At 40.7% G+C, this 27,739-nt stretch overlaps 1 protein-coding gene across 1 annotated transcript; it reads right to left on the reverse strand.

Moving 5' to 3' along the window:
- Positions 1 to 8,864: 8,864 nt before the first annotated feature.
- On the reverse strand, positions 8,865 to 26,630 carry LOC113451837 (uncharacterized). The gene is made up of 3 exons (XM_087928477.1): positions 26,537 to 26,630; positions 23,736 to 25,433; positions 8,865 to 12,349 (listed from the first exon to the last, which is right to left on the reverse strand). The coding sequence occupies exons 2-3, from the start codon at positions 25,233 to 25,235 to the stop codon at positions 11,072 to 11,074; spliced, it is 2,778 nt and encodes a 925-aa protein (XP_087784603.1). The 5' UTR covers positions 25,236 to 25,433; positions 26,537 to 26,630; the 3' UTR covers positions 8,865 to 11,071.
- Between the last annotated feature and the right edge of the window lie 1,109 nt (positions 26,631 to 27,739).

The raw sequence follows: 27,739 nt of genomic DNA on the forward strand, positions 1-27,739 counted from the left end.
GTTGCTGTGAATTGTGGTCCGTTGTTGGATACAATTAAATCCGGCAAACCATGTGTTGCAAAAAGTTTCCTTAGTTGTCTAATTACAGCTTCTGTTGTGGTTGAGTGCATGATGCTTACCTCTAGCCAATTTGAGTAAGCATCTATGACTATTAAGAATGTGTGTCCTTTAGTTGGTCCTGCAAAATCAATGTGTATTCTAGACCATGGTCCCCTAGGTGTTTCCCATTCGTGTATAGGTGCAGAGGGGGGTGTAGGTCTAGATTCCTGGCAGCATTTGCACCTTGATACCCAGTCCCCTATATCTTTATCCATCCCTGGGCATCCTAGCCAGGGATTTCATTCTGACAATGCCCAGGTGACCCACATGTAATAATGCAAGTATTCGTTTCCTTAAATTTTTCGGTATAACTACCCTATCCCCCCATAGTATACATCCCTTTAAAATCGATAGTTCTGTTTGCCTATTTTGAAATGGTTTGGCAGTCTCATTGCTTGCAGTCTCTGGCCAACCTTTACCTACCCAATTTAAAATTTGCGCCAGGTTTCTGTCTCTTGCGGTTTCCATAGCAAAGTCAGTTGCTGTTATGGGTGGGTTTTCCAATGTCTCGATTTGAAGGGTTGATGTGGTTGGTGCAGGATCGTCGTCTAAGTTAGGTAGGGGGCAATGGCTCAGAGCATCAGCATGTGTTATGTTCTTTCCTGGTCTGTAGATTAAATTGTAGTTATAGGCAGCTAGGAATTCAGACCACCTCGTCATTCATGGTGACAGTATGTTAGGTGTAGCTTTGTTTCCTGCAAGGATTTCTAGGAGAGGTTTATGGTCTGTGACAAGTGAAAAAGTTCTGCTGTAGATATACTCATGGAAACGTTTTATTCCAGTTATTGCGGCCAATGCTTCTTTGTCTAGTTGGCTGTAATTCCGCTCCAGTTTAGATAAGAGTTTTTGAGTAGAATGCGATAGGTGCTTCTCTTCCATCGGGTAATACATGGCTGAGTATGGCACCAACACCGAATGGTGATGCATTGCATGTTAATGTTATTGGAAGTGTCTTGCTATATTAGCACACAGTCTGATGTAAGTTTTTTATTTCCTGGAATGCTATTTCTTCTCGTCACCCCCAGGCCCAGGTGGCTTTCTTGTGACCATTGTTCTGCTATCGTTGCTTTCTGTGGCAAGAATACATTGTAAAAGTTAATAAGTCCCCAAAAAGCTTGCAAGTCTGTTTTATTATTGGGTCTGGGAGCTTCCTTTATTGCTCTGATTTTGTTTTCAGTGGGGTGGATCCCTTCTTTGTCTATAAGATATCCCAGGAATTTCACTTTGTTGTGGCTAATTGGCACTTCTCCTTTTTCACTTTAAGTCCCGCCTCTTTAAATTTTTTTAAGACCTCCCTTAGGCAGTCTTTTGTCCTTTGTCCTTGGCTGATACTAATACATCATCAAAGTATGGTACCACCCCCTTTATTCCTTGCAATAAGGCACTCTATTAAGCTCTGGAATACCCCTGGGGCCACGCTAACTCCGAATTGCAGTCTGTTACATTTGAATGCCCCACTGTGTGTCACAATTATTTGTGCTTCTGCTGTTTCTGGGTCAACTGGTAACTGTTGGTAGGCTTGAGCAAGGTCCAGTTTTGTGAAAATTTTACCTCCCCCTATAGAATGTAATAGGTGCTGTACCACCAGGACCGGATATGCGCTTTGTTGTAGTGCATGGTTAAGGGTTGCTTTGTAGTCCCCGCAAATACGTACTGACCCATCTGTTTTAATAGGGTTACAATTGAGGTTTCCCACCTTGCGTGGTCTGTTGGTTCTAAAAACCCTTGTGCGATAAGCTTATCTAATTGTTCATCAATTTTTGGTTTTGCCTCGCCTTTAGTCTTATAGGGGCTATATTTAGATTTAGATTAAATGAAATAGGGGACTCCCGGTATTTGCCCAGTTCACCGTTGAAGAGGTCCTGAAATTCTTTTATCAGGTCCTCTTTCCGGTCTGTCTCAGTAATGTTGTTTATTCCGGTTACTTCGATTCCTAATGGTGCAAACCATTTGAGTCCCAATAGGCTGGGTCAATCCCAGTTGACTATTGTTAGTGGAAGGACTTTAGTGTGTTTTTTGAATTTAACTTTGAAATATCTGGTACCTACTACAGGAATTGTTTCCCTGGTAGTCCTTTAGTGTGAGCTTTTGTATTTCAAGTTCTCCCTTGTTTACATCAGGTATTACTCCTTTTATGGTATTCCATGATACCATTGATAAATATGAGCCTGAGTCCTCTTCAATCTTGCATGGCTGGCCTTCTATGGTGACTTGTACATGTACCTTTTTTGCATTGGTTGTATTGGAGTGCCCAATAGTCACTGTTTGGGTGTGTTTCCTCTTTTCTGTTGTTTATTTCTTTTCCTCGCCTGTTTCTGTTCTCTTGACTCCAACGGCTCCGAGCCAATTGAACTATTGGGGGTGGGAACGTTGCCATCACGTATATATGATTTACATGCCCATTTTCTCAGATTCAGAATTCTTTTGTTGCTACCACTTGATTTCCAGTAAAAGATATATTTTCTCTAATTAATGGAGTCTAAGAATTTCTTTCTTGGATTTTGAATGGAGCACCAGCTGACACCTCACCACTCTCACTACGTCTCCCTGTGTGCACTCATTCTCATAATGGGGAATTACCTCAACACATGCACATGCCTCCCAGCTGATTTTCGGCATGTTTGAGGCTGTTCTCTCCCTCCTGGAGGCTGAGGAAAACCTCTGCAGCCTTGGAGGCCAAAAAACGGGCTGTCTGGTATTACCGGAAGTGTCCGTTTTCAGCCTCCAGAAGGCTTCTGCAGCCCGGGGGAGGACATTTTTGCCCTCCCCGGAGGCTCAAGGGAAGCCTCTGGAGACTTGGGAGGCTGAAAAAGGGCCCATTTCGGCACTTCCGGTATTTCCGAAAGGCCAGTTTTTTGGCCTCCCAAAGCTCTAGAGGTTTCCCTCAAGCCCCCAGGAAGGCAAAAACGGTCTCCAACAGACTGAAAATTAGCTAGGAGGCACACACATGCGCACTGCAGGTACGTTTGGCTGGGACTCATGTGCCCGCACAAATGCCTCTGTATGCCACCATTGGATCTAAACCATCCCGAAGATACAACAAAGTCCCTAGTAGATCCAGGAGAAGCTCTTTTTGCCAGTGGCAAAGAGGCAGCCATTAAAGCTGCTGAAGTTGGAACAGCTCCGAAACGAAAGAGAACGGAAGTGTGCTAGTTTGGTGAGAACTTTTTCTTTACTTTAAGATTTGAAAGAACACCCTAAGGAAAAGAACGAACCTGTAAAAGTTTTGACAGAAGTGATTAAGCAGCTTTTTCAAACAGGAATGCCAAAGTAATTTTTTTTTTCTCATTGCTGGATTTTCTACACGATTTTATATTTTGAAACTGGACTGTTTTTTTTTTTCCTTCACCTATTCTTTCTCTCCTTTTTGACTTTATAATATTCTAGGCTAGAGACTCTCTTGTAGTCATCTTTTTAAATATCTTGTTCCCTTTTTAATTAATTTTTGTTATATCTTGTTTGGAAAAGGAGGGGGAAAGTGAAAGCAAAAGAAACTTTGTAACACTGCCAACTAGAGGCTTGAAGATATTCTATCTCTTTTTCTTGACCAGACAAAGCTGAGAAAGAAATGAGGCTCTTTTCAAGGACATTGCTGTTTGATAAGATAGAGGGAAGACCATGGGAGAGTATTATTGCAGGTGCTCTTCTGGGTTTCTATCAATAGCTAAAGTCTGGTGTTGAAGCTTATAGAAAAGAAAAGGTGGTAAGACTCTGGAGAAGAGTTATAAATTTTAACAAAAGCCTTGGATAATCAAACAAGGTGCAGTGTGCTCTTTTTATTTTTTTTTTAAGCTGGGCTATTTCTTACTTTAACAAACCCCCTCTTTACTAGTTTACTTTTTGTAATAGCTATTTGGATTTTTGGCCTTTTGGAACTTGTTTTTGTCTTTCTTTTTGTCTTTTGAAGTCTAATTTTTACATTTGCATTTTATTTTAAAGGGAAAACTTTAGTATTAATTATTTCCTTCCTTTTCTTTTTAAGGGAGTAGTCTCTTTTCTTTTCTCTCTCTCCCTCCCTTGTATTTTTTTCTATTTACCTTCCATATTGTTTTTTTTATTTTTGTGGCTTTCTTTTTTTTCTTATGCATTCTTTTATACCTGAGACCTCTTAATTGGATTAAGGTGTTGAAGAACCTGAATAACTTTTCTTTTCTCTTTTTTAGTTTTTTAGTTTTTTACTTTTCCGCTCTTTTCAGAATTTATCAATTTTTTTTATTTTTTGTGTGTGTTTATGTTCTTTTCTTCCATTTTTGAGTTTTTATTGCTATCTAACCAATCGATTGGATTAAGGTATACAAGAACCTGAAAAATATTATTATTATTATTATTATTATTATTATTATTATTATTATTATTATTATTATTACTACTACTACTACTACTACTATTTGGTTTCTTTTTTCCTACTATTTTTACTTGGAATTACAATTAGTTATTTCACAAGTGGATTAAGGTCTAGAAGAACCTGAAGATTTTGAATTGTCCAAAATGAGTAGGAAACTAACAGCCCCTGGTTCCTCAACTTCTACTTCTTCCTCTTCACCATCTGGAGGACAACATTCAATACAGACAATGCTACAGCAAGAAAAAGAACAGGAAAAAGTGACCCTGCAGATGATTATGCAAGGAATTCAAAATATACAAACATGAACAGAGAATATTGAAAAGAATATTGAAAAGAACAGGAAAAACTGATGAAAAGGTGGAGAACATTCAACAAATGATGAAGTAGGATGAGAGATTCCAAAAAATTGAAGAAGATAAACAAAGAGATAAGAAGATTGGAGATATTGACAGCAGATTAACTGTGATTGAACAAGATAAAAGTGGGATGCTGAGATGGAAGATAGACAGATCAGAATTTTATCTCAGATTCCAAAACATAGAGGAAAAAAAGGGACAAAACCTAGCTGAGATGATAGAAATCTTGGCTGAAACTCTGGAAATAACCAAAGAGAAGATGATGGATGGAATAGACGAGGTTTTTCCAGTCTTCACAAGATATGCAATGAGAACTAGCTTACCAAGAGAAGTTCACATCAGATTTACAAAGAAAGCCATTAAAACGCAAATATTGCAAGTGGCAAGAGAGAAAATATTGAAATATAAAGAGATTGTGGTCCTGAAACAAATACCCAGAAGAGTGAGAGAGATGAGAAGAGAATACTGATTCCTGACTAAAATTCTACTTAAAAAAGAGGTGAATTATAGATGGCTGATTCCAGAAGGTTTAATGTTCATATGGCAAGAACAGAGACACAGAATTGACTCAATTGAGAAAGCTGAATTATTTTACACAGAATATTTTGGAGGGAAAGAGGAGGAGACAGAAAAAGAAAAGTCACTAATTGAATTCCAAGAGGACTGCCAAATGGTGACTGAAAAAGAAGAAGGTGGAAGTTAAAGAACAACATGAACCAACATCTACGAGAGCTGCAAAGCTACCTATAAAGTATAATCATGGAACAGAGAAAACTGATTACTATTAACATAAACGGACTTAACTCAGCTGTTAAAAGAAGGAAAACCTTCCATAAATTAGAGAAATTAAAATTTGATATAATCTGCCTACAAGTACATATTAAAAAGCAACATGAACAACTGTTGATACAGCCAAAGTTAGGGAAAATATTTACTTCTTTGACACAATGCAACAAAAGAGGAGTGGTTTTATACATTAAAGATATTATCCCAGTGAAATTTATCTATTCCAATGACGATGGAAGAATACTAATGGTGGAAATAATGGACAATAATATGAAAACACTCCTGATTGCAATCTATGCCCCGAACGACAATCAAGAAGAATTTTATAGAAAAGTACATATGAAAATAATTGAACTGGACTATGCTAATATAGTTATGATGGGAGACTTTAATGGAATTGTAGACAATAAATTGGACTATACAACACAGAAAACAATAAAGCAAAACAGAGACTCTCCCTAAATCCTTTTTTAAAATGATAGATGATATAAATTTAAAAGATACATGGACAGAAAGAAATGCTAAGAATAAACAATATACCTTCTACTCAAATAGACATTTATCATGGTCCAGAATAGATATGATATGGATGTCAACAGAATTGTTAGCTAATATTCAAGAAATAAATATTGAAACAAGTACTTGGGCAGATCACAATCCACCCCAGGACGTATGCAGAACGTATGGGATACAATGAAGGCATATGCCAGAGGCTTGATAATAGACTATACAAGGAAAAGAAATACCATGAAAAGACTAGACTCTAAGACATTAGAGGATGAGTATAAAGGACTTGAAAAAGAATTACAGAAAATGCCACAGAAAAAGGACATTAAGTTAAAAATGGACATAATTAAACATAAAATGGGATTAATGGAAAAAGAATTAGAACAGAAAATCAGAGGTGCAAAACAGAACTATTTTGAAGATGCAAATAAACCAGGTAGATGGTTAGCATATAAACTGAGAAAGGAGAAAGAATCAAGGAAAATATTGCAATTAATAGATGATCAAGGCCAAGTTTGCTATGGAAGTAAAGAGAAGGAAATTATACGAGACTATTATGGGAAACTATACACAGAAGAGAATATTGACAAGGAAAGAGTTAAACAGTACTTACATAATGCTAATCTACCCCAGATACCTAAAGAGATTGAAATAATGTTAGAAAGCAATATAACGAAGATGGGGTTAACTGAAGCATTTAAGAAGCAAAATAATGGAAAGGCACCAGGCCCAGATGGACTTCCAGTGGAATTTTACAAAACACTATAAGAATCGTTGAATTTTCCATTGCTAGAAGTTATGAATGAAGTTATGTCAAAGAAGATACCTAAATCATGATCAGAAGCTTATATTACACTTGTCCCAAAAGAGGCCGACCTATTACAAATCAAGAACTATAGACCTATTTCCCTACTAAATGCAGATTATAAAATTTTTGCTTCAATATTGGCAGAAAGACTTTAAAAATACCTAAATAATTTTATTCATCCTGATCAAAATGGATTTCTGCGAAAGAGACAAATTAAAGACAATATGAGAGTAATCTTGGACACTTTGGAATACTACAAGGTACACCCTGAAAAACAAATGGCTTTGATATTTTTAGATGCACAGAAGGCATTTGACAATGTGAATTGGCGATTCGTGTTCTTACAACTGGAACAGATGGGCTTTGGTGAAAAATTCATCCAAGCAATAGAAACTATATATCATAACCAAATGGTAAAGGTAATGATAGAGGTAGAACTGACAGACTCTATTGATATAAGAAAAGAAACAAGACAAGGGTGCCCACTGTCACCTTTGTTGTTTGGGTTCACCTTGGAAGTGCTAAATAGAAATATTAGAGAAGAAAATGATATAAAAGAGATGAAAATTAAAAAGGAAGAATTTAAGTTGCAAGCATTCGCAGATGATCTGGTTTTTATTTTAGAAGACCCACTAGAAACAGCATTAAAATTGATAGAAAAGATAGAGATATATGGGAAAGTGGTCGGTTTGAAAATAAATAAAGACAAAGATTCTGACAAAGAATATGTTATCAAGACAAAAGGAAGAACTGGCGGATGTATTAAAAATCCAGGTCACAAATAAGATCAAGTACTTGGGGATACATTTGACAGCAAGATGTAGTACACTAAAAAAGAATAACTATATTAAATTTAAGCAGCAAATAGCATTAGATTTGGTGAAATGGGAAAATTTACAACTGTCATTAATAGGGAGAATATCAAAAATCAAGATGAATATATTACCCAGAATTTTATGTTTGTTCCAAACAATTCCAATTAGGCTTGGAAAAGATTATTTTGAAGATTTAAATAAAATTGTGTTGAAATATATACGGCAAGGTAAGAAAGCAAGAATAAAATTAAAACTTTTGCAAGATACTAGAATAAGAGGAGGATTTGGTTTGCCTAATTGGGAGTTGTACTACCAAGCTACAAATTTGATGTGGGTTAAGGAATGGATAACATTAAGAAATGCTAGATTGTTGACATTAGAAGGACATGATCTGTTATTGGGGTGGCATGCTTTTTTATGGTATAAAGGAACTAAAACACAGGGGTATTTTAGAAGACGTTATATACGGGAGTCTCTGTGGTTAAATTGGGAGAAGACTAAAAGGCAATGTTATTTGAAAATTCTGGTCTGGCTATCAACTATTGAAGCATTTTCTTATCCTATAATATACAAAAAGGAACAAACAGTTAGATATGGTGAAATATTGAATGAAAAGGGTGAACTTAAATCTATGCAAAAACTAGAGAAACAAGGTATAAAGATGAATTGATTTTCATATGCGCAAATACATTCTAGGTATGATAAAGATTCTAAAACAGAAGGTTTCTATGAAAAATTGACTGATTTAGATAAGATTTTGACAGGTACTGATGAAAAAGTGATTTAAAAATTGTATGGATATTTATTAGAAATTAAACTAGAAGAAGAACAAGTTAAAGAAACAATGATTGCTTGGGGGAAGAATTTTGGATATGGGATTGATTTAGAGAAATGGCAAAAATTGTGGTCTCAAAATTATAAAATGACAATGTCAACAGCATATAAAGAAAATTTGTATAAGATGTTTTACAGGTGGCATTTTTTCCCCAACAAGAATAGCAAGAATATTCAAGAACAAGTCTGAAAAATTTTGGAAATGTCATCAGATACCTGGCTCATATTACTATATGTGGTGGATGTGCGTGGATGCCAAAAAATATTGGACTAAAATCAACACATGGTTGAAAAAAATGACAAAAAAGCATATAGATTTGAAACCAGAGATATTTTTATTGGGAATTTTACCTGAAATAAATAGTAAAGAATTGAAATATTTGATTGTAAATGTTTTAACAGTGGCTAGGATCATATTTGCTAAAAACTGGAAAAATGAGAAAATACCAACACAGGAGGAAGTTATTAAGAACATAATGGAATGTGCTGAAATGAGTAGATTGACATTTGAAATCAGAGAACAAGAAGATAAACAATTTTATAAAATTTGGGATCTATTCTATCAATGCTTAGACAATAAAAAATGGTAACGAAATATGTAGATTTTTAGAACATAATGAATAAAGTTGTATTTTTTATTATATCTACAAAATGATTATAGGATAGATTTGAGATGGAAATATGAACTGTCGTAAAATAAATTCAGTAAAATATGGATTATTTTGTAAAACATGAATGAATAATGGTATAGTCAAATGATTGATTAATAATGATATTAATGTATTTAGGAATATTTGATTGACAATATAAGAACATATAAAATGTAATTCTAATCGAAGACTACTAAGTGGAAGCACAAAACAACCAACCGACACACTGTATGTGCATATATGGAAGATGGTTTGATGTTTTTATGTTGTGTTTTTTATGTTTGTCTTAAAAAAACAATAAAATGGTTTTTTTTTTAAAAAAAGAAATGAGAGAGATGAGGAAGAAAGGAGAAAGACAGAGAGAAAAAGAGATGAGAGAGGTATCTGTTTAAAAGAAAATACTGGGAGCCGCAAAACCTGGGTAGATGTGTCTGGGAACCTCATGTGACTGGACGGGAGTGAGTGATGTCGAATTGGCCACACAGACCCACGTTTTGTGGCTCCTGTTTTTTTTTTCCTGTGGGAAATGGGTCCAACGTTGCAGATTCCTCCTCTAGTGACTAGTCTTTCCAAGGTATCTATGGAGAAATCATGGGTTGTTTGCAATTCCTTGGGGGCTCAGTCCCTCCTGCCTGGGACCCTCTGATCAGCTGATCTGCAGGGAAGATCCAGCCCAGCTCAGACTTACCATCCCACGAGGTCTGAGGGAAGAATGTGGGACAGGGAAGGCAACAGGAGGAATGCATAGAACAGAGGGGCAAAGAATGGGGGCAGGAAAAACATGGCGGGGGGGGGGAGATATCCAGGAAAAATGCTTTGATGAGGATGAGTAACAGGAGAGGAACTCTAGGGGAGGATCCCTCCCTCAGAATTCCTCTCCAGGGAGGGGCTCTTTGGATGAGAGTTGCAAGCCTTTCTCCAAATTGGCTGCTTGCTCCCAGGCCTGCTGGGGGGAATAGGGAGCTGGGTGGGGGAGTGAAAGTGCGCTCCCTGTCAAGCACCAGGGAAATCAGAACATCATGCTGTTCAAATGGGTATAAAGATTTATTGCAAGCTAAAGATCTCTGCAAGAATCTGAACAACAATCAAAGCAATTTAGAAATAGATAAAGACTCAAAGAAATTCAAGGTGGGCTGGACTTAAATGTCTTGTGGGCATGAAGGGACTCAGGACCGATGGCACCACGTTTGATCCCTGCTGTCACTATAATGAATTCCAGGCACACTGAAAATGACGGCTGATTCCATGATACAGTCATGCCAGGGATGCATGTCCTGCCCTCTTTCCCCAAAATGAGGTTCAGTGACTGTCAAAAGGTAAGGAAGAGGAAGCTGTGAGGCCTTCTGGGGTGGGAGTCAGGTCTAAGGATCGCAGGAACCCAGTGGGAGTGGGGAAAAGCCTGTGGGGATCTTGCAGGGGGGCAGGAGGAAGAACCCAGTGAGGACCCTGTGGAAAAGGGAAAGGACTCAGGTGATCAAAGGGTTGAGGTAGAGGCGGCCTTTGGAATGCAAGCCTGGGCTTGGGCTATGCCTAGAATCCTGAGGTAGCCAGTATTCTGCTTAAAAACTCACACATTCATTTAACAGGTTTATCAGGGAGAGAAGGGGGTGGGGGTAGTTAAGCAAAGCAGGCCCATTTAATGGTGATTGCAACATAAAACCATAATTGATAGGGCCAATTACCCTTATATCTCGAGGACCATTTGTATGGTGGTTGGGATATTCCGGCACTCAAAATCTGGAGGATACCAAGGTACAAGAAAGAAATTCCATAATAAATCTTAATAATCCACCCAAAACCTTTTTGAAGAATTTTACACTTCTGCAAAAGGAAATATCCAGAAAGTTCTCCTGATCACCAGAAACAAATAGTTAGCCTTTATCAAGGCAGTGAGTCCTCTGGTGTATCACCAGGCTGGAATTCTGACTGAAACTTTTCCCACATTCTAGACACACATACGGTTTCTTTCCTGTGTGAGTCCTCCGGTGTGTCACCAGGTGGGAATTCTTATTGAAACTTTTCCCACACTCTGGACACTCATACGGTTTTTCTCCTGTGTGAATCCTCTGGTGGGTTATCAGACTGGAAATTTGACTGAAACTTTTCCCACATTCTAGACACACATACGGTTTCTCTCCTGTGTGAGTCCTCCGGTGTGTCACTAGGTGGGAATTCTTATTGAAACTTTTCCCACACTCTGGACACTCATACGGTTTTTCTCCTGTGTGAATCCTCTGGTGGGTTATCAGACTGGAAATTTGACTGAAACTTTTCCCACATTCTGGACACTCATACGGTTTCTCTCCTGTGTGAGTCCTCTGGTGTGTCACAAGGTTGGAATTCTGACTGAAACTTTTTCCACACTCTGGACACTCATATGGTTTCTCTCCCGTGTGAGTCCTCTGGTGTATCACAAGGTTGGAATTCTGACTGAAACTTTTCCCACACTCTGGACACTCATTCGGTTTCTCTCCTGTGTGAGTCCTCTGGTGTGTCACCAGGTGGGAATTATTACTGAATCTTTTCCCACACTCTGGACACTCATATGGTTTCTCTCCCGTGTGAGTCCTCTGGTGTATCACAAGGTTGGAATTCTGACTGAAACTTTTCCCACACTCTGGACACTCATTCGGTTTTTCTCCTGTGTGAGTCCTCTGGTGTGTCAGCAGGCTGGCATTATTACTGAATCTTTTCCCACACTCTGGACACTCATATGGTTTCTCTCCCGTGTGAGTCCTCTGGTGTGTCACAAGGTTGGAATTCTGACTGAAACTTTTCCCACACTCTGGACACTCATACGGTTTTTCTCCTGTATGAGTCCGCTGGTGCATCACCAGGCTGGCATTATTACTGAATCTTTTCCCACACTCTGGACACTCATATGGTTTCTCTCCCGTGTGAGTCCTTCGGTGTTTCACAAGGTTGGAATTCTGACTAAAACGTTTCCCACACTCTGGACACTCATTTGGTTTTTCTCCTGTATGAATCCTCTGGTGCATCACCAGGGTGGCATTATTACTGAATATTTTCCCACACTCTGGACACTCATATGGTTTCTCTCCCGTGTGAGTCCTCCGGTGTGTCACAAGGTTGGAATTCTGACTGAAACTTTTCCCACACTGTGGACACTCATATGGTTTTTCTCCTGTGTGAGTCCTCTGGTGTGTCATCAGTCTGGAATTATTACTGAACCTTTTCCCACATTCTGGACACTCATACGGTTTCTCTGTACGAGTCCTCTGGTGTGTCACCAGGCTGGAAGTCTGACTGAAACTTTTCCCGTGCTCTGGACACTCATACGGATTCTCTCCCGTGTGAGTCGTCTGATGTATCACCAGGTTGGAATTCCGTCTGAAACTTTTCCCACAATCTGGACATCCATACAGTTTTTGTCTTGTGTGAAACTTCTGGTGTTTTATCAGGCTGGAAATATGACTGAAACTTTTCCCACTCTGAGGACATCCATACGGTTTCTCTCCTGTGTGAGTCCTATGGTGTGTCACAAGGGTAGAATTCTGACTGAAACCTTCCCCACACTCTAAACACTCATACGGTTTCTCTCCTATGTGAATCCTCTGGTTGCAAATATAACTAAAATGTTTCCCACACTCCAGACATTCATACAGTTTGTCCAGGGAATGCATCCTCTGGTGTGTCATTAGGCCCGAATTCTGAAACTTTTGCAATAATCTGGACACTCATACAGTTTGTCTCCTGTGAGTTCTCTGGCGTCCCCAGGTGGTATTTCTTTCCACAGTCAGGATATTCAAAGGATTTCTTCCCAGGGTGAGTCTTCAGGTGTCTCATGAGGTGGGAATTTCGAATGAAACTTTTCCCTCAAACCAGGCACTTCCGGTTTCTCCCTGGTGTGAGTCCTCTGATGCTGCTATGCTTGCTAAAGCATTTACCACATTGAAAGCACTTGCAGGCCATCTGTCCTATATGTGTCCTTCAATGAACCCCAAGAAAGCTGTTCAGACTAAACCATTTCTCGCATTGCTATGGCTTTTCTACAATGGGGATCCTCTCCTGCATAATCACTTGTGATTTACAATCTGTACTTTTCCCACAATAGGCACAACAGAGGATTTTCCGACACTGATATTCTTGAGGTCAAATATATGTGTGATCATTTGTTTACTGGTGCTTTAATTCCACCTGTTTTCCTCCTCCAGCCCTGCATCACTGTTTGCCCTATTTGCCTAGCCAATAGACCTTACTCCCTGCTGTCTTCCAGAGTTACCCCTCTTTTTCTGAATGAAATATAATCTCCCCCTTGAGCTATCATGTAACGTATTCTTGGGTTTCTCATAGTCTACCTTTTCTTGCTTGAAATCTCCTCTTAGTTTGCTCCTTTGTCTCTCAACTGTTGAGAAAGGAGAAGAATTTTGTGGTTTTCTGAAGGAAATGGAAAATAGTTTGGTTTCTGGCTGGCTTTGCTTTCTTTTCCAATGTTGCTTGTTATTCTCAGTTTTCCAGAGTGCTCCTATTGCCATCCTCTTTGTCTATAAGATTCAAAGAAAAATGTAACTTTAATCCTTTATAAAATGATTGAAGATGTAAAAACAGGAAAAAGTATACATTACAATAAATAAGCATACATGCCATAATTTCTTACATCAGTTATATAAGAAATATATTAGTTAGGATTCATTTGACACTTTTGTGTCCAGTTTGAAATATCCATTCAGTCATTTTCACTTTGGTGATTAAAAAATTATTAGCAGTGCAAAGGCTTATCATGAACTATATGTGGAAATGCTGAGATACATTGTATTTGTATTTCTCATACATACAGTTATATGCGTGTGTATTTGTATTTCTTTCGGTATGCATAATTTACAATTCTCTCTGTATGCCTATATTTACAGTTCTAAATATGCATACAGAGAGAAATACAAATACACATGGATAAAACTGTATGTATGTGAAAAATCCAGGTGTTTTTAGCCTGAAAATTATCCCAGATTGGTTACAGTTGAACCTTCTGAGCTAACTTTAGAGATTGTGGGTTTTTACCTGATGAAATGATACCTAACCTCTCTGCAAGAGTTCGTGTACAGTTTTGCCCATAGCAAAAGGAAAAAAACCTGAAATATCACATTGGCATAAGTATTCAGACCCCTTGCAACAGCACTTGAAATTTAGTTCAGGTGCCTCCCATTTCCCTTGATTGTTGCTGACATGGTTCTGCAGCTTGATTCGAGTCTAAAATTGATTGGACATGATTTGGAAAGGAACGCACTTCTCCATTGAAGGCCTGGGTGCTGGGCACGGCCACGGTGGATGTGACACGAGACCACACCTCCACACACATGGTTTTATACACTTGATAACCTTATGAGAAACTAGATATAGAAACTGACTCCATAAAAATAATACAACTATAAGACTATGGAGATCATGCACAAGAGATTTGTACCAACCAATTTGTAACTTAAAGATGGTTTTGTGTTTTATGCTTATGTCATGTCTATGTCTGTGTAAAAAATAAAAACTTTAAAAAAATACAACAACTATAAATTATTGACAGGCTATAGTAGCAGATTTCATGGCTATATAAAGCACAGAATTTCTCTGAGTCTCTCCACTTTCACAGGTTCTCCTTTTTGTAAGAATTACTGAAAGTATTTTAATATACCTTGGAACACTTCAGAACTTATTAACTTCAGCCTGGTGCATGGATGAGAGTATTTTGACTGGGCTTTTTTAAAAGGGGGAGGGAAAGGTCCATTTTCCCCAAGTGCTTTGAAAGGATCACTAAATGAAGTGGTGTAAATCAAAGCCTGTATATAATTGGATATGAAAGGATGGGTGGCCTCTCCTAGAGATTTCATGTAGAGATTAAACAGCATTACTTACTGATGGTTATTTGGGCAGATGTAGCTGCAAGAATGCCAATCCCAACAACAAAGCATGGTGGTGGTAGCATCACGCTGTGGGGGTGTTCCTCAGCTGCAGGGACTGGGAGAAGGGTCAGGGTTGAGGGAAAGCTGAATGGAGCAAAGCACAGGGATATCCTCAATGAAAGCCTGTTCCACAGCACTCAGGACAGCCAAGACAGCATAGCAGTGGCTTAGGGACAACTCTGTGAATGTCCTAGAGGGGCCCAGCCAGAGCTCTGACCTGAACCCTATTGAATATCTCTGGACGAACCCGAAAATGGCTCTCCACCGATGGTCAGCCAACCTGACTAAGCTTGAGAGGATTTGCAAGGAAGATGGGCAGAAAATTTCCCAATACAGGTGTGCAAAAAGCTTATCCCCTCATACCCAAATAGACACAAGGCTGTAATTGCTGAGTTAAGGATCTGAATATTTATGCCAATGTGGTTTTTCAGGTTTCTTTTTTTTAAATAAATTTACAGACATTTTCTAAAATTCTGTTTTCACTTTGTCATATACAGGAATGAGGAAAAAATGAATGTCAACCAGTATAAAAAAATCAGGCTGCAGCAGAACAAAATCAACAGAAGCGAAAGGGGGTCTGAATGCACTGAATGTCTGTTCCTATTGACACGGAAATACACTCCTGTGAATTTATTTATGTAAACAATTACGTGTATTTCTGTCTGCAAAATGACTCAAAAGTGCATTGGCTCAATTTTCTTTAATCTCTTTTTTTTAAAGCCACTAACAGATTAAAGGGTGAGCAAATCCTATGCAAACCTCCCTTTTGCCCCTGAAACTCCTCGCTTGCCAGGAAAGCGACATCTCAATAAAACCACAAGGATTCACATGTTACGTGAAGGGCGAGGGAGCTGGGTGGTTAAGAAACGGGAAAATATATATATCAAGATTTCTTTAAATCTCCTAAATCTGTCGGCAGAAAAATCTCGGGCTGCAGTTTTAAATCATGCAGCAAAAGGATAAAAACGTTTGGGGAGAGAAAGACTGAGCAGCAGTAGCAGCAGCCCGCATGTTTCATTCCTGTCCCTTCGCTGCTTCCAGGCCGTGGAGGAACCCAAAGGGCCCGACTTGCTCCCGGTGTCCAATCCGACCTGCCCTCCACTCACCTCCCTGGAGCCGCTTCGACCCTCCAAGCAGCACAAAAGGGCCCGCCAACGCCATCAGCCTCCCGCGGGTCAGCCCGAAGAGGAAGTACCTCTGTCCTCCTTTCCTCCACTCTAGCAATCTAATGCTCTATCATTACAATTGGTTCCATCTCGGCCTCTCTCCCTCCGGTGTAATGTCAATATTAGCGATGCCGCTGCTGTGCTCTCTTGTTCTCTGCTTTCCAGGCGCGAGTGTTGCTTCATTGTAGAGCGCCATCTAGCGATATAAGGTAGGGATGCCCTCATTGTCACTCCAACTGAGCCAGGGGCTTCTTTTGCCGCCAAGCAAAGCGTCCGTGGGGAGAACACAATGCGTCATCAGGCAGGGACAAAGCGCACCTCCCTTGAGGATCAGTGAAGACTATTCCAGCCAGTTCTTCCTCTTGGGGGGTGCAGGATAACTCCCCAAAACTATATTTGTAACTCAGGGAAGTTTGAAGGGTGATGTTTTCCCCTACTTACCTTCACCAGATTAGACAGGTGCTGCATCATAAAAGTTCATGAAGGTCTTGTTTGTATGTGCAGCCTTAAACAATTGCCAGCTTCATCCCATTGATATAGGACAAAACCTCATCCCATTGAATGAAATACAGGACAAAACCTTGAAGTGCCCACCCACATTGCTTCCAAACTCATCTAGATAGATATCATTTTTTCCTCTGCATTCTTGCAGCTGAAACTGCCCGGATTTCCCTCAATAAGCAACGTGATTTAACATCTACATGAAATCTCTAGGAGAGGCCGTCCATCCTATCCAATTCTATGCAGGTAGTCTTTGATTTACACCACTTCATTTAGTGACCAGGGGTTGGGGATCCCTGACCTAGACAGTGATTTATCCTTTCAAAGCACTTGGGGAAAATTGACCTCTCCCCCTCACCCTTTAAAAAAGCCCAGTCGAAATACCATCATCCATGCACCAGGTTGAAGTTAGTAAGTTCTGAAGTGCTCCAAGGTTTACATTATATTAAAATACTTTCAGAAATCTTTACAGATAGGAGAAGTTACAAAAGTGAAAGTGGAGAGACTCAAAAGCGATTCTTTGTCTTATAATAGCCATGAAGAAAAACTGCAAATTGAAAAAGGAAGTTGGTAACGGAATAACTAGAGGAAGCAGCATTGGCTCAACAGAATATAAACAACAACCGTCCAAAGGACATTTTATTCCAACAACTGAAGCCTCTCTGGAGCTCAACCAATCTCCCTCTTCTGCACACCAGTCTCTCTTCCCCAAAATGCTCAAAGGCAGTTATTAGATTATACAATCTGTAAAAGAACTGAAATTGAAAACCTTTGCCGACATGGCTGTTCAGTCACGTGGGCAGAGAGAAACAGGGATGCATCAGAAAGGGAATCTGGGCAGGTAAGAGAGGCAGATTCAGGTGCTGCATCTCCAAGGAAGCTCAGTTGGACGCCTCTCTGGTCTCCGTAACCCTCGAGATGCCACCGGCCTCCTCCTAGCAGGGTTCACGCCCAGCCACGATCCTTCTGAACCCAGATCCTCTTCCTCCCCTCCTGGGAGGCGGATCCTCCCCAGCAGCCACAGGGGAACGTGGGAACAATGGTGCCCAACACCAGGCAGCCTCACCCTGGGAGCCGGGCTGCACCAAATGATGGGCTGTAGGGAAGGAGGGCGGGGGGCTTGGAGGGAGGATTTTAAGAGGATCCGAGACCCGTTCGCGCAACCGAGGAGGAGAAGCGGCGGCGCAGCGGTTCTCACGGAGCAGAAAACCTTGCGAGCAAAGGCGGGGACTCGGAAGGGGAGGGGGCACAACTGGGGAAACCCCACCTCGCTCTCCTCTTCCTCCCCCCAGGAATCCCTCCTCCCTGCCCGCACCTGGGGATTCCCCCTCCTCTTCCTCCCCCCTCCTGGTCGTCTCCTCCCCCTCTGGCAGCGGCCTTGCCCACCTGGTGCCCCTTGAGCGGCTCTTCCCACGAGGGAATCTCTGCAAGACTTGATGTAAGAGATGTCGGCAGACCAGGAAGGAGGGCAAGGAGGGCTCGGGATTGGCTCCCACCCCACTTTTCCCCCTTTCCTGCCTCCTTTCCAGGCGCAAAAGCCTTTAACCCCTTCGCTGAAGCCAATAAGGGGAAGGGGCCACTAGGCCGAGGCCGACCAATGCCAAAGTCTGCAGCAAGCCCGTTTGTGGATTAGCTCCCTTACAAAGAAATCCGAAAGGCCCATTGAAATAAACCTTTTGCTTGCTTATTCACAAGAAAGAAACCCACCCCCTGCTAGAGCAGGAGACCTTATATCATTTCAGACAAGTGACTGTCCAGTGTCTTCTTAAAACCCTCCTGGGGCTGCAGGCGGCCTTCCAGGCCCAAAACAGGACCTCCGGAGTGCGCCAGGAGACCATTCTTGACTCAGATCAACTATTCAAAAACACAGTCAAGAGAAATATACGGCTCTCTATTTTTATAAGTGTATAAAACCATGTGTGTGGAAGTGTGGTCTCATGTCACATCCACCACGGCCATATCCACTGCCTGCCACCCCATGGCTCTCCGAGGTCAAACAACCCTGATGCGGCCTTCAATGAAATGAAACCTATGCTCTAGAAGTTGTGGGTGCTCCCTCAGTGGAGGTTTTCAAGAGTAGATTGGACAGCCGATTGTCTGGAACGGTACAGGGCCGTGTCGCTCCAGACCCGAATGTGGGTCTTTCATCTTTCTGTTGTGGGTCCCTGTCGCAGCAGTGGGATGATTGTCACCCTGTCATAGCGGTGACAGTGGCCAGAGCCTAGTTGCAGAAGCAAAGCACCCGTGCACTTGCCTTTGTGGGTCTTCATCACAAACATTTGCTGCTGCTACTTTTCGCGCCTTATGCAGCAGTGAAATTTATCACGCTTCACAATGGGGGGAGGCGGGTCCCCTTTTCCTGGAGCCCATTACAACAATGCGGAGCCACAATGCGACCCTTCCCTATTATGCTTGCTCTCGCCTCCTGGATGTCAGTTGCTTTTCCTGCACTTTTCCTGCAGAGCTGCTGGTGTAGTGATGCTCCAACTCCCCGCCGGCCATCTGATCTTTGGCGTGTTGATCCTTTGCTTGTTGGCCTCTGGATTCCCACCACCCAACACCAGTTCAAGGGTTCCTTCCACCCTCCTCCCTGGCGGGAAGAGAAGAGGAGGAGATAAAAGAGGGAAGTGAGAGCGAGAGGGGGAAAGAGAGAGGGACGGAAAGAGACAGACAGAGAAGGGGAGAGACATAGACACAGAGATAGAGAGGAGGAGAGAGAGAGACATAGAAATACAGGGGTGGGGGAAAGGGAGTTGTCAAAAAGGTTTTGTGGTTCCCAGTGTTTTTTAAAAACCCTTCTCTGCCCTAATGAACGGCTAGGTAGCATGGCTAGGGGGTCTTGTGACTTGGTGGGAGTGACATTGAGTCAGCCACACCCACCCAGCTTTTGTGACTCCTAGTGTTTTCTGTGGGAAATGGGTCCAAGTGGCTCTTGGGGCGATCAAAGGGTTGAGGTAGAGGAAGCCTTGGGAATGCAAGCCTGGGCCTTGTCTATGCCTCCAACCCTGAGGTGTTCCGCTTAATAACTCACACATTCATTGAATAGCCTTACCAGGCAAAGAGGGGGTGGGCGTACTTAAGCAAAGCAGTTCCTTTTAATGTGATTGCAACATAAAAGCATAATTGATAGGCCCCGTTACACTTGTATCTCAAGGACTACTTGTATGTACAAAATGAGTGAAATACTTCTGGAAATATGATCGGAACTGAAAAGCGCGAAGGAAATGATGAAAGAAAGCTTGGAACTATGGAGTATTATTCTACAAAAACTGGAAATGGCGGAGCCAGAGGGGGAGGAGTTAAGCAAAGAAGAAATCAGCCTTAAAGAACAAGTGGAGCAACAAATGTTGACAGGATAAAAAAGGAGTTAAAATTAAAATATTAAGACTGGATATGATAAAGGGGGAATTGCTTGGAAGGTTAAACAAAGGAAGACGAAACAGCGGAAGCGGGAATTGCATTGAAAAGATCAGAAGAGGGAGGGGGACAAAGCAAATAGCTTAGAGTTGGAAATTAAGGAAATAATAGGGAAAAGAAGGGAAAGGAAGGAAAGGACCGAAAAATGATAGAAAAAGAGAAAACAAGCAAAAATGATAAGAAATTATAGAGTCAGGATTTAGAGACGATGGGTAGTAGGTGATTAGGAAAAGAGATTCCGTATAGAAATGTATTGTGGTATTTAAGAATATAGACATAAAGATGGAATATACTAGAATTGACATTATACTAAGAATTATTTTTAAACTAGATTTAAATTTAATCTGAAATAGATATGGAAATGTGATGCGTTGCGGGTCCCACTGCTGGGATGAATTAGTCAGCTGACGACCTGCACCTGGGCAGACTGTCCGGGCGGGCTCCTCTTGATGGCAAAGATGACAGCGACACAAAGGTTTCTTTTGGTGAGAGGAAGCCCAGATAGTACTACGCACCTCTCTTTTATTGTGCAGCAAGCGGGGGGTTATGTTACACACGAGGAAGTTAGACAGTAATAGGGAATATTGCCATATATGGCTACACCTTATGCTATAGCCAACTCACGTTTTACACGTTACTGTTCCAATAGTGTCGCCCTATCTGTGTACGTAACTTCCTACTGATGTGTCATGATATCGCAACAGAAATGAGAATTTATTAAAAGAATATTAATATTTAATAATGTGATGAATAAAGTAAAAAGGGAGTATGAGATTTGAAATGGATAAATTACTAGTAGCCTTTAAAAATTATTGAATAGATTAAAATAGAAAAATTTATTAAGTAAATTGTTTTGGAATAAATGTATGACTTAGAATATAATAAAGGGAATACCATGTGGAATCTGATATTAGATATATATATATATATATCTCCTAATTTATACTAGTTAAGGGACTATTGTTAATATAGAATGTTAATTAAAAATGGCTATATTGTTATAAGTTTTTATGGGATTAAGGGAGTAAATGGGGAAAATGCATAAGGCAAAGGGTTCGCAAGCTCAAATTGACAATGAAAGAGGAAAACTTTTGAATGAAAAAATAATAGTGCAGGTGAAACTCAAAAAGTTAGAATATCGTGCAAAAGTTCATTTGTTTCAGTAATGCAACTTAAAAGGTGAAACTAATATATGAGATAGACTCATTACATGCAAAGCAAGATAGTTCAAGCCATGATTTGTCTTGATTATGGTTTAAAGCTCATGAAAACCCCAAATCCACAATCTCAGAAAATTAGAATATTGTGAAAAGGTTCAATATTCTAGGCTCAAAGTGTCTCACTCTAATCAGCTAATTAAGCCATAACTCCTGCAAAGGGTTTCTGAGCCTTTAAATAGTCTCTCAGTCTGGTTCAAGTAGGAATCACAATCATGGGAAAGACTGCTGACCTGACAGTTGTTCAGAAAATCATCACTGACACCCCCCATAAGGAGGTAAAGCCTCAAAAAGTAATTGCAAAAGAAGTTGGATGTTCCCAAAGTGCTGTGTCAACGCACATGAATAGAAAGTTATGTGGAAGGGAAAAGTGTGGAAGAAAAAGGTGCACAAGCAGCAGAGATGACTGCAGCTTGGAGGGGACTGTCAGGAATAGGCCATTCAAAAGTGTTGGGGACTTTCACAAGGAGTGGACTGAGGCTGGAGTCAGTGCATCAAGAGCCACCACACACAGACAGATCCTGGACATGGGCATCAAATGTCGTATTCCTCTTATCAAGCCACTCCTGAACAACAAACAACGTCAGAAGCATCTTACCTGGGCTAAAGAAAAACAGAACTGATCTGTTGCTCAGTGATCCAAAGTCTTATTTTCTGATGAGAGCAACTTTTGCATCTCATTTGGAAACCAAGGACCCAGAGTCTGGAGGAAGAATGGAGAGGCGCACACTGCAAGATGCTTGAAGTCCAGTGTGAAGTTTCCACAGTCTGTGTTGATTTGGAGAGCCATGTCATCTGCTGGTGTTGGTCCACTGTGCTTCATTAAGTCCAGGGTCAACACAGTCGTCTACCAGGACATTTTGGAGCACTTCATGCTTCCTTCCGCCGACGAGCTTTATGGGGATGCTGACTTCATTTTCCAGCAGGACTTGGCACCTGCCCAAAAGCACCAAAACCTGATTCAATGACCGTGGGATTACTGTACTTGATTGGCCAGCAAACTCACCTGACCTGAACCCCATAGAGAATCTATGGGGCATTGCCAAGAGAAAGATGAGAGACATGAGAGCGAATAATGCAGAAGAGCTGAAGGCCACTATTGAAGCATCCTTGTCTTCCATAACACCTCAGCAGTGCCACAGGCTGATAGCTTCCATGTCACGCCACGTTGAGGCAGTAATTTCTGCAAAAGGGGCCCAAACCAAGTACTGAGTACATATGCATGCTTATACTTTTCAGAGGTCCTATAGTATTCTGTGTACAATCCTTGTTTTATTGATTGCATGTAATATTCTAATTTTCTGAGATTGTGGATTTGGGGTTTTCATGAGCTGTAAGCCATAATCATCACAATTATGACAAATCATGGCTTGAACTATCTTGCCTTGCATGTAATGAGTCTATCTCATATATTAGTTTCATCTTTTAAGTTGCATTGCTGAAATAAATGAACTTTTGTACAATATTCTAATTTTTCAAGTTTCATCGGTATGTGATAAAATTTGCAAATGTGACGGATGTAAGAAAATGTGTGAAAATGTGAAATATACAAAGTGGATAAGAATAGGGATATTGTTAAACAAGACATGAGAATATTTAAAGAAAAATGAAAAAGCTATAATGCAAAATTAAATTGCATAAAATAAGAATAATGAATATAGAAACTGAATAAGAATATTGATAATATTGTTAAACAATATATGAGAATATTTGAAGAAAATTGAATAAGCAATAATACGATATGAATTTGGATATGAAAGTTGAGTATGTAATCATCGTCACGTTTATATTGAAATGTTAAAACCTGGAACCACATTGTTCACCTAATGAGTTTTTTTCAAATATAAAAATAAAAAAATTATTGAAAAAAAAAAAAAGGATTACTTGAATGGCGGTTGGGAAATTCTGGCACTCAAAATCTGGAGCTCACCAAGGTAGAAAATGGAAAGTCCAATTGTGGGAATTCAATAATTAATATAAAAAAACACCACCAGAAAGCCTCTTTGAAGAATTCAATACTCCTGCAAAAAGAAATATCCAGAAAGTTCTGCTGATCATCAGAAACATGTAATTAGGCTTTATCATGGCTGTGAGTCCTCTGGTGTATCACAAGGTTGGAATTTTGACTGAAACTTTTCCCACAATATGGACACTCATTCAGTTTATCTTCTCTGTGAGTCCTCTGGTTTTTAACAAGGTTGGGATTCTGACTGAAGCTTTTCTCACATCAGGACATTCATATCGTTTGTCCTCTGGTGTGTCATTAGCCTGGAATTCTGACTGAAACTTTTGCCACATACTGGACAATCATACAGTTTGTACCATGTGAGCTCTCTGGTGTATCATCAGGTGGGAATTCCTACTGAAAGGTTTCCCACACTTTGGGCACTCATATGGTTTTTCTCCTGTGTGAGTCCTCAGGTGTGTCACCAGGTGGGAATTCTGACTGAAACTTTTCCCACACTCTGGACACTGATATGGTTTCTCTCCTGTATGAATCCTCTGGTGTTTCACAAGATTGGAATTATCACTGAAACGTTTCCCACACTCTGGACACTCATACGGTTTGTCTCCTGTGTGAGTCCTCTGGTGTGTAACCAGTTGGGAATTCTGACTGAAACTTTTCCCACACTCTGGACACTCATACGGTTTGACTCCTGTGTGAGTCCCCTGGTATGTCACCAGCTGGGAATTAAGACTGAAAAATTTCCCACAATCTGCACACTCATACAGTTTTTCTCCTGTGTGAGTACTCTCGTGTGTCACCAGCTGGAAATTATGATTGAAACTTTTCCCACATTCTGGACTTTCATATGTTTTTTCTCCTGTGTGACTCCTCTCGTGTGTCACCAGCTGGAAATTATGATTAAAACTTTTCCCACAATCTGAACATTCATACGGTTTCTCTCCTGTGTGAGTCTTCTGGTGTTGCACAAGACTGGAATTCTGACTGAAACTTTTCCCACAATCTAGACACTCATACGGTCTCTCGCCTGTGTGAGTCCTCTGGTGTGACACCAGCTGGAAATTCCGACTAAAACATTTCCCACAATCTGGACATTCATACGGTTTCTCTCCTGTGTGAATCCTCTGGTGCATCATGAGGTTGGAATTCTGACTGAAACTTTTCCCACAATCTAGACACTCATACGGTTTGTCTCCTGTATGAATCCTATGGTGGGTCACCAGCTGGGAATTCTGACTAAAACATTTTCCACATTCTGGACATTCATACGGTTTGTATCCTGTGTGAATCCTCTGGTGTGTCACAAGGTTGGAATTCTGACTGAAACATTTCCTACACTCTGGACACTCATACGATTTCTCTCCTGTGTGAGTCCTCTGGTGTTGAACAAGGTTGAAATTGTGACTGAAACTTTTGCCACACTCAGGACATTCATACGGCTTGTCTCCTGTGTGAGTCCTCTGGTGTGTTATCAGATTATAAATATAACTGAAACATTTCTCACATTCTGGACATTCATAAGGTTTTTCTCCTGTGTGAGTTCTCTGGTGTGTAATAAGGCTGGAATTCCGACTGAAATTTTTCCCACAATCTCGACATTCATATGGTTTTTCTCCTGTGTGACTCCTCTGGTGTGTAATAAGGCTGGAATTCCGACTGAAGCTTTTTCCACAAACTGGACATTCATACGGTTTTTCTCCTGTGTGAGTCCTCTGGTGTGTTAACAGACTGGAATTATGTCTAAAACTTTTCCCACACTCAGGACATTCATACAGTTTGTCCTGGGAATGAGTCCTCTGGTGTGTCATTAGGTCAGAAGTTTGACTGAAATGTCTGCCCAAATCTGGACAGTAATACATTTTGTAATGTGTGAGTTCTCTGATGTGTCATCAGGTGGGAATTCCTACTGAAATGTTTCCCACATTTTGGGCACTCATTTTGTGGTTTTCTGAAGGAAGTGGAAAATATTTTAATTTCTGGCTGGCTTTGCTTTTTCCCCCCCAATGTTGCTTGTTATTCTCAGTTTTCCAGAGTGCTTTTATTGCCATCCTCTTTGTCTATAAGATTCAAAGAAAAATATAACTTTAATTCTTCATAAAATGGTTGCAGAAGATGTAAAAAAGAGATAAAAGTACACTTTAACAATAAATAAGCAAACATGCTACAATAAGGAATAACTTCTTACATTAGTTATGATTCATTTGACATATTTGGTTCAAATATGCATTCAGTCATTAAATTCTCTTTTTCACTTTGGTGATTTACAAATTCTTAGCAGTGCAAAGGCTTATCATGAACTATATCTGGAAATGCTGGGGATACATTGTACAGATGTAAATATATGCATACAAAGAGAAATACAGATATATATGCCTATAATTATATATACATATACATATATGGAGAATCAACATGTTTTTAGCCTGAAAATTATCCCTTGTTGGCTTTACAGAGAGGGAATGCTATGAAAGCGAAGGTGGGAAGACACAGAGGAATTTTGTGCCTTAAATAGAATTTTGAGAAAACCTGAAAATTGGAAAGGGAAGATGGTAATGGAATAACTAGAGGAAGCAGGACTGGGTCAACAGAATATAAATTAAAAACTCTCCACAGGGCATTTTATTCCAACAACTGAAGCCTCTTTGGAGCTCAACCAACCTGCCCCTTGTGCACATCAGTCTCCCTTCCTCAAAATGCTCTGCAGGCATTTTGGGCAAGACATCCCAAGACTTAACCTCTCACTTAACTCGAAAGGTTTTTATCTTTCTCAATACAGTGCATTCAGAAAGTATTCAGCCACCCTTTACTGTTGTCGATTTTGTTGTGCTGCAGCTAAATTTATAGACATTTCTAAAATTTTGTTTTCACTTTGTGATGTACAGGAATGAGGGAAAAAATGAATGTCAACAAGCGCAAAATCTGGCTGATTTAAAGATATTAAGATTTCTTTAAATCTCTCAAATCTGCCAGCAGAAAAATCTCGGGCTGCAGTTTTAAATCATGCAGCAAAAGGCTAAAAACGTTCGGGGAGAGAAAGACTGAGCAGCAGCAGCAGCAGCTCGCATGTTTCATTCCTGTCCCTTCGCTGCTTCCAGGCCGTGGAGGAACCCAAAGGGCCCGACTTGCTCCCGGATTCTCCTCCGATCTTCCCTCCACTCACCTCCCAGGAGCCGCTTCGACCCTCCAAGCAGCACAAGAGGCTCTGCCGACGCCATCAACCTCCCGCGGGTCAGCCCGAAGAGGAACTACCTCTGTCCTCCTTTCCTCCACTCTAGCAATCTAATACTCTATCGTTTCAATTCGTTCCAGCTCGGCCTCTCTCCCTTCCGGTGTAATGTCAATATTAGCGATGCTGCTGCTGTACTCTCGTTCTCTGCTTTCCAGGCGCGAGTGTTGCTTCTTTGTAAAGTGCCATCTAGCGACATAAGGTGGAAATTCATCCTCGTCCTTTCTCTCACCCTGCCGTGTTCGCAAGAGGCTTTCATGGGTTCCGAGCTTCTTTCGGTGCTATCGAATCCTATTCGGCTCCCACCGAGTAGCGGAATAGCTTTCGTCCATGACAATCTATCCTATACCTTTTCTTTCAGGTCTCCCAAGAGTGCACGCTCATTTTCCCTCTTGCTCGAATTAAAGCAAAGGAAATTTGTCCTAGGAAGCGAATGAGGTGTAATACGCAACCTGAAAGTGATCCTCCCATGGGGGCTGGTGAAGGTTGTTCCAGCCACTTTGACATCTGGGGACATGCAGGATAAGTCTTCAAAACCTGCCTTGGCAAACGATTGAAGCTGTAACAGTGAAGCTGTTGAATGGAAGGCTCTAGCCCTAGTCTGTCCTTTGGGGTCTGGTAGAGACGCCCTCACTGTCACTCCAACACAGCCAGGAGCTTCTTTTGCAGCCAAGCAAAGCATCCATGGGGAGAACACAATGCTTCACCAGAAGGGACAAAGCGCACCTCCTTTGAGGATCAGTGAAGAGTATTCCATCCAGTTCTTCCTCTTGGGGGGGGGGGCAGGATAACTCCCCAAATCTATTATTTGCAACTGAGGGAAGCTTGAAGAGTGATGCTTTCCCCTACTCACCATCACAAGATTAGACAGAGATAAAAGTCTTGTTTGTATGTGCAGCCTTAAACAATTGCCAGCTTCATCCCATTGATAAAAGAATGAAATACAGGACAAAACCCTGAAGTGCCCACCCACATTGCTTCCAAACTCCTCTAAATAGAAGATATTATTTTTCCCTCTGCATTCTTGCAGCTGCATCTGCCCAAATAACCATCAGTAAGCAATGTGGTTTAATCTCTACATGAAATCTCTAGGAGAGGCCACCCATCCTTTCATATCCAATTATATACAGGTAGCCT

Source organism: Pseudonaja textilis, chromosome 2, assembly GCF_049901715.1.
Source record: "Pseudonaja textilis isolate UNSWEBS1 chromosome 2, rPseTex1.2, whole genome shotgun sequence".
Classification (NCBI taxonomy): Eukaryota; Metazoa; Chordata; class Lepidosauria; order Squamata; family Elapidae; genus Pseudonaja; species Pseudonaja textilis.

Bases quoted from the DNA above. Each gene is read 5' to 3' on its own strand.
- LOC113451837 (XM_087928477.1), bottom strand. From the start codon at position 25,235: ATGTATTACTGTCCAGATTTGGGCAGACATTTCAGTCAAACTTCTGAC. The intron at 12,350-23,735 runs ATGGTACAAACT...CAGAGGACTCAC, and splicing joins TGATACACCAGAGAGCTCAC to ACAGGAGAAAAACCATATGA.